A 7,919-nucleotide genomic window follows, 5' to 3' on the forward strand; every position below is an offset into this window, starting at 1 on the left:
AATAAAAAATATTACTGCATAACTTAAATTCTCATTTTGTTGCATTCCTGTATATGAATTGTAATGTGTATTATCAATACAGGTTTTACTTTATTTAATTTGCACTCTCAGTAGGATTGTTAAACTTATTTTATTGATTATTATTCTATATGAGATGTGTGTGTCTATTTTACATATAGAAATGAAGGGAACACCCTTAGCAAGATACCCAGTTCTCAAGGTAAAATGTACGTTTCCCAATTTCTGTGAAGGATCTCATTGCACTGACAGATCGCTCATTGCACTGACGGATCACTTTATGATCTCAGCTTAGTGAAACACTTTAGAGAATTGGGCCCCAAGACATTTCTTAAGCAGACATAAAACCCAAAATGAAATCATCCATAAAATATTTAATTTAAAAACAAATGCAATGTGCATTAATTATGTATTTTGCCCACTTTTCCTGTAATGTACATATGGATACAAACTAGAAAACAAACAATACAGCAAGCACACGTACCTTTAATGTAAAAATATTACATTTTAATTAGTCAAAAAGACAAAACATTGATTCTAAAAGAGAACAAAATGCTCAAGTAGTAAGATCTCTTTTTCTCATTGCCCTATTAAATTTCAGTGATTCACAATAATATAACGACCAATGCAATAAATCAATAAAGTAATCAATAAATATGTGTAATTCAATATATTATATGATAATGCACATCAGATGCAATATAGTGTTCAACTGATAAACTAGTGATAAGGCTCTTATGTCTCATTCTGCTCATCCTGTTGTAGTGCGTCCTGCTGTAATGTGTCCTGCTGTAATGCATCCTGATGTAGTGCGTCCTACTGTAATGCATCCTGATGTAGTGCGTCCTGCTGTAATGCGTCCTGATGTAGTGCGTCCTGCTGTAATGCACCCTGATGTAGTGCGTCCTGCTGTAATGTGTCCTCCTGTAATGCGTCCTGCTGTAATGCATCCTGATGTATTGCGTCCTGCTGTAATGCATCCTGACGTAATGTGTCCTGCTGTAATGCACCCTGATGTAGTGTGTCCTACTGTAATGCATCCTGCTGTAATGCATCCTGATGTAGTGTGTCCTGCTGTAATGCATCCTGCTGTAATGCCTCCTGATGTAGTGTATCCTGCTGTAATGCATCCTGATGTAGTGTGTCCTGCTGTAATGCGTCCTGCTGTAATGCACCCTGATGTAGTGCGTCCTGCTGTAATGCATCCTGATGTAGTGTGTCCTGCTGTAATGGGTCCTGCTGTAGTGTGTCCTGCTGTAATGCATCCTGATGTAGTGCGTCCTGCTGTAATGCATCCTGATGTAGTGCGTCTTGCTGTAATGCATCCTGATGTAGTGCATCCTGCTGTAATGCATCCTGATGTAGTGTGTCCTGCTGTAATGCATCCTGATGTAGTGTGTCCTGCTGTAATGCATCCTGATGTAGTGTGTCCTGCTGTAATGCATCCTGATGTAGTGTGTCCTGCTGTAATAAATCCTGATGTAGTGCGTCCTGCTGTAATGCATCCTGAAGTAATGTGTCCTGCTGTAATGCATCCTGATGTAGTGCGTCCTGCTGTAATGCACCCTGATGTATTGCGTCCTGCTGTAATGCATCCTGATGTAATGTGTCCTGCTGTAATTCATTCTGATGTAGTGTGTCCTGCTGTAATGCACCCTGATGTAGTGTGTCCTGCTGTAATGCATCCTGATGTAGTGTGTCCTGCTGTAATGAATCCTGATGTAGTGCGTCCTGCTGTAATGCATCCTGATGTAATGTGTCCTGCTGTAATGCATCCTGATGTAGTGCGTCCTGCTGTAATGCACCCTGATGTAGTGTGTCCTGCTGTAATGCATCCTGATGTAGTGTGTCCTGCTGTAATGCATTCTGATGTAGTGTGTCCTGCTGTAATGCATCCTGATGTAGTGTGTCCTGCTGTAATGAATCCTGATGTAGTGCGTCCTGCTGTAATGCATCCTGATGTAATGTGTCCTGCTGTAATGCATCCTGATGTAGTGTGTCCTGCTGTAATGCACCCTGATGTAGTGCGTCCTGCTGTAATGCATCCTGATGTAATGTGTCCTGCTGTAATGCATTCTGATGTAGTGTGTCCTGCTGTAATGCACCCTGATGTAGTGTGTCCTGCTGTAATGCATCCTGATATAGTGCGTCCTGCTGTAATGCACCCTGATGTAGTGTGTTCTGCTCTAATGCACCCTGATGTAGTGCGTCCTGCTGTAATGCACCCTGATGTAGTGTGTCCTACTGTAATGCATCCTGATATAGTGTGTCCTGCTCTAATGCATCCTGCTCTAATACACCCTGATGTAGTGTGTCCTGCTGTAATGAATCCTGATGTAGTGCGTCCTGCTGTAATGCATCCTGATGTAATGTGTCCTGCTGTAATGCATCCTGATGTAGTGCGTCCTGCTGTAATGCACCCTGATGTAGTGTGTCCTGCTGTAATGCATCCTGATGTAATGTGTCCTGCTGTAATGCATTCTGATGTAGTGTGTCCTGCTGTAATGCATCCTGATGTAGTGTGTCCTGCTGTAATGAATCCTGATGTAGTGCGTCCTGCTGTAATGCATCCTGATGTAATGTGTCCTGCTGTAATGCATCCTGATGTAGTGTGTCCTGCTGTAATGCACCCTGATGTAGTGCGTCCTGCTGTAATGCATCCTGATGTAATGTGTCCTGCTGTAATGCATTCTGATGTAGTGTGTCCTGCTGTAATGCACCCTGATGTAGTGTGTCCTGCTGTAATGCATCCTGATATAGTGCGTCCTGCTGTAATGCACCCTGATGTAGTGTGTTCTGCTGTAATGCACCCTGATGTAGTGCGTCCTGCTGTAATGCACCCTGATGTAGTGTGTCCTACTGTAATGCATCCTGATATAGTGTGTCCTGCTGTAATGCATCCTGCTGTAATGCAACCTGATGTAGTGTGTCCTGCTGTAATGCATCCTGATGTAGTGCGTCCTGCTGTAATGCATCCTGCTGTAATGCGTCCTGCTGTAATGCACCCTGATGTAGTGCGTCCTGCTGTAATGCACCCTGATGTAGTGCATCCTGCTGTAATGCTTCCTGATGTAGTGCGTCCTGCTGTAATGCATCCTGATGTAGTGTGTCCTGCTGTAATGCATCCTGATGTAGTGTGTCCTGCTGTAATGAATCCTGTGTATTATCAATACAGGTTTTACTTTATTTACTTTGCACTCTCAGTAGGATTGTTAAACTTATTTTATTGATTATTATTCTATATGAGATGTGTGTGTCTATTTTACATATAGAAATGAAGGGAACACCCTTAGCAAGATACCCAGTTCTCAAGGTAAAATGTACGTTTCCCAATTTCTGTGAAGGATCTCATTGCACTGACAGATCGCTCATTGCACTGACGGATCACTTTATGATCTCAGCTTAGTGAAACACTTTAGAGAATTGGGCCCCAAGACATTTCTTAAGCAGACATAAAACCCAAAATGAAATCATCCATAAAATATTTAATTTAAAAACAAATGCAATGTGCATTAATTATGTATTTTGCCCACTTTTCCTGTAATGTATATATGGATACAAACTAGAAAACAAACAATACAGCAAGCACACGTACCTTTAATGTAAAAATATTACATTTTAATTATTCAAAAAGACAAAACATTGATTCTAAAAGAGAACAAAATGCTCAAGTAGTAAGATCTCTTTTTCTCATTGCCCTATTAAATTTCAGTGATTCAAAATAATATAACGACCAATGCAATACATCAATAAAGTAATCAATAAATATGTGTAATTCAATATATTATATGATAATGCACATCAGATACAATATAGTGTTTAACTGATAAACTAGTGATAAGGCTCTTATATCTCATTCTGCTCATCCTGTTGTAGTGCGTCCTGCTGTAGTGCGTCCTGCTGTAATGTGTCCTGCTGTAATGCATCCTGATGTAGTGCGTCCTACTGTAATGCATCCTGATGTAGTGCGTCCTGCTGTAATGCGTCCTGATGTAGTGCGTCCTGCTGTAATGCACCCTGATGTAGTGCGTCCTGCTGTAATGTGTCCTCCTGCAATGCGTCCTGCTGTAATGCATCCTGATATATTGCGTCCTGCTGTAATGCACCCTGATGTAGTGTGTCCTACTGTAATGCATCCTGCTGTAATGCATCCTGCTGTAGTGTGTCCTGCTGTAATGCATCCTGCTGTAATGCCTCCTGATGTAGTGTATCCTGCTGTAATGCATCCTGATGTAGTGTGTCCTGCTGTAATGCGTCCTGCTGTAATGCATCCTGCTGTAATGCACCCTGATGTAGTGCGTCCTGCTGTAATGCATCCTGATGTAGTGTGTCCTGCTGTAATGCGTCCTGCTGTAGTGTGTCCTGCTGTAATGCATCCTGATGTAGTGCGTCCTGCTGTAATGCATCCTGATGTAGTGCGTCTTACTGTAATGCATCCTGATGTAGTGCGTCCTGCTGTAATGCATCCTGATGTAGTGTGTTCTGCTGTAATGCATCCTGATGTAGTGTGTCCTGCTGTAATGCATCCTGACGTAGTGTGTCCTGCTGTAATGCATCCTGATGTAGTGTGTCCTGCTGTAATGCATCCTGATGTAGTGTGTCCTGCTGTAATGAATCCTGATGTAGTGCGTCCTGCTGTAATGCATCCTGATGTAATGTGTCCTGCTGTAATGCATCCTGATGTAGTGCGTCCTGCTGTAATGCACCCTGATGTATTGCGTCCTGCTGAAATGCGTCCTGCTGTAGTGTGTCCTGCTGTAATGCGTCCTGCTGTAATGCATCCTGATGTAGTGCGTCCTGCTGTAATGCACCCTGATGTAGTGTGTCCTTCTGTAATGCATCCTGATATAGTGTGTCCTGCTGTAATGCATTCTGATGTAGTGTGTCCTGCTGTAATGCACCCTGATGTAGTGTGTCCTGCTGTAATGCATTCTGATGTAGTGTGTCCTGCTGTAATGCACCCTGATGTAGTGTGTCCTGCTGTAATGCATCCTGATATAGTGCGTCCTGCTATAATGCACCCTGATGTAGTGTGTCCTGCTGTAATGCATCCTGATATAGTGCATCCTGCTGTAATGCACCCTGATGTAGTGAGTCCTGCTGTAATGCACCCTGATGTAGTGTGTCCTGCTGTAATGCACCCTGATGTAGTGCGTCCTGCTGTAATGCACCCTGATGTAGTGTGTCCTGCTGTAATGCACCCTGATGTAGTGTGTCTTGCTGTAATGCATCCTGATGTAGTGTGTCCTGCTGTAATGCACCCTGATGTAGTGCGTCCTGCTGTAATGCACCCTGATATAGTGTATCCTGCTGTAATGCACCCTGATGTAGTGTATCCTGCTGTAATGAACCCTGATGTAGTGCGTCTTGCTGTAGTGCATCCTGATGTAGTGTGTCCTGCTGTAATGAATCCTGATGTAGTGCGTCCTGCTGTAATGCATCCTGATGTAGTGCGTCCTGCTGTAATGAATCCTGATGTAGTGTGTCCTGCTGTAATGCACCCTGATGTAGTGTGTCCTGCTGTAATGCATCCTGATGTAGTGTGTCCTGCTGTAATGCATCCTGATGTAGTGTGTCCTGCTGTAATGCATCCTGATGTAGTGCATCCTGCTGTAATGCACCCTGATGTAGTGCGTCTTGCTGTAATGCATCCTGATGTAGTGCGTCCTGCTGTAATGCATCCTGATGTAGTGTGTAATGCTGTAATGCATCCTGATGTAGTGTGTCCTGCTGTAATGCACCCTGATGTAGTGCGTCCTGCTGTAATGCACCCTGATATAGTGTATCCTGCTGTAATGCACCCTGATGTAGTGTATCCTGCTGTAATGAACCCTGATGTAGTGTGTCTTACTGTAGTGCATCCTGATGTAGTGTGTCCTGCTGTAATGCATCCTGATGTAGTGTGTCCTGCTGTAATGCACCCTGATGTAGTGTATCCTGCTGTAATGAACCCTGATGTAGTGCGTCTTACTGTAGTGCATCCTGATGTAGTGTGTCCTGCTGTAATGAATCCTGATGTAGTGCGTCCTGCTGTAATGCATCCTGATGTAGTGCGTCCTGCTGTAATGAATCCTGATGTAGTGCGTCTTACTGTAGTGCATCCTGATGTAGTGTGTCCTGCTGTAATGAATCCTGATGTAGTGCGTCCTGCTGTAATGCATCCTGATGTAGTGTGTCCTGCTGTAATGAATCCTGATGTAGTGCGTCCTGCTGTAATGCACCCTGATGTAGTGCGTCCTGCTGTAATGAATCCTGATGTAGTGAGTCCTGCTGTAATGCCTCCTGATGTAGTGTGTCCTGCTGTAATGCACCCTGATGTAGTGTGTCCTGCTGTAATGCATCCTGATGTAGTGTGTCCTGCTGTAATGCATCCTGATGTAGTGTGTCCTGCTGTAATGCACCCTGATGTAGTGTGTCCTGCTGTAATGCACCCTGATGTAGTGTGTCCTGCTGTAATGCATCATGATGTAGTGTGTCCTGCTGTAATGCATCCTGATGTAGTGCGTCTTACTGTAATGCATCCTGATGTAAAGTGTCCTGCTGTAATGCATCCTGGTGTAGAGCATCCTGGTGTAGAGCGTCCTGCTGTAATGTAATGTAAATGGGTTAAACACATAGTTAAAGTCAGCTCCAGAGCATTAATGGGAGTTAGTTGAACACATGTGGTGAGCCAATAACAAGAGGCATATTTGCTAAATCCCAATAGTGCTTTGCTGTTTGTGAGCCTTCCTATGAATGCTTTTCAACAAAGGATACCATGTACACAAAGAAAATGTAATGTTGACTTTCCTGACCCTTAAATTAAGATTATTTTCATTACGTAATATGGACAGGCAATGTAAAAGATTTAAAAGGAAATTAAACCCAAATTGTTTATGTTGTGAATTAGATAGAACATATCATTTTAAACAACTTTCTAATCTGATGATTAGTGCAAATCTTCCTCAGAGACAAACAGAAAAAGAAGCGCTCTACCAGGAACGAAGAACAGCTGAGTAGTTTGTTCTATGGTGAGTTACCACCTATGTGCAGACTCTTTCAGCCCAGTTGTGCTTTTCCCGATGAGAATTTTCATGAAGTATCTCAGTGGGATCCCACCTAAAGTCTCCCTAAGTGTGTTGGGAAAATCAGACAAAACAAACTCCCTACCCAATGTGCCTAGAGGGAAATAGCTTCACCTCGCTGACGAATCCCACAGAAGGCCGAAACGATTGTCTGGGGTTGTCATGTTCCTGATTCCGTGGAGGATTGCCTGGTATTTCGGGACTGGACCAACCTTTTTAGGCGGGATCAGAATGGTGTATTCAAGGAAAGTTCGCCTCTGTGAAAAGCACGACTGGGCTAAAAGAGGCTTCACCATTGAGTGCTTTTCTTTATTTATATGAATCTTCCCCAGAGACTTTTGTTTCTTATCTGCCATCAAAATATGTTTTTGTTTAGTCCCAGGGCTTTATATCAACAACGCAGTATTTTTTTCATGCAACAGTTGTTGAGGGGAGAAACAAGTTGTTCTTACTTACAATAACCATAAAATGCACATTAGACAGGACATTTCTCACAGAAAATATAATACAAATCATGAATTATTTATTCCCACATTGCATTTGCAAGCTTACATAAGATGTAGTTATGTGTCCAGGGACTGTTGAGTCCAAATTGTTGGCTACTGAAAATTCACAATTGAAATTTTAATGCTTTGAGAGATTAAATCCATTTGACATGACTCATACACACACATCGTTCTGCTTTTTGGCCATTACTCTCTTAGAAATGTTTTGAAATAAAAATGCAAAGGAGACATTAATATTCATTAAGACATGTAGAGCTATGCAGGAGAGCTTTGTATTTCATACCGTACATGATGTGCTTTTAATGGGAATTTTGAATCTAAAGATCTGATT

At 42.6% G+C, this 7,919-nt stretch overlaps 2 protein-coding genes across 2 annotated transcripts; both read left to right on the forward strand.

Moving 5' to 3' along the window:
• Positions 1-755: 755 nt before the first annotated feature.
• On the forward strand, positions 756-3,248 carry LOC128640529 (adhesive plaque matrix protein-like). Its single transcript, XM_053693002.1, has one exon. It carries the CDS (start codon positions 756-758, stop codon positions 3,246-3,248), a length of 2,493 nt encoding a protein of 830 aa, XP_053548977.1.
• A 690-nt stretch (positions 3,249-3,938) lies between these two features.
• Positions 3,939-6,614, forward strand: LOC128640530 (adhesive plaque matrix protein-like). Its single transcript, XM_053693003.1, has one exon. The coding sequence runs from the start codon at positions 3,939-3,941 to the stop codon at positions 6,612-6,614; it is 2,676 nt and encodes an 891-aa protein (XP_053548978.1).
• The last annotated feature ends 1,305 nt before the right edge of the window (positions 6,615-7,919 follow it).

Source organism: Bombina bombina, chromosome 9, assembly GCF_027579735.1.
Source record: "Bombina bombina isolate aBomBom1 chromosome 9, aBomBom1.pri, whole genome shotgun sequence".
Lineage (NCBI taxonomy): Eukaryota > Metazoa > Chordata > Amphibia > Anura > Bombinatoridae > Bombina > Bombina bombina.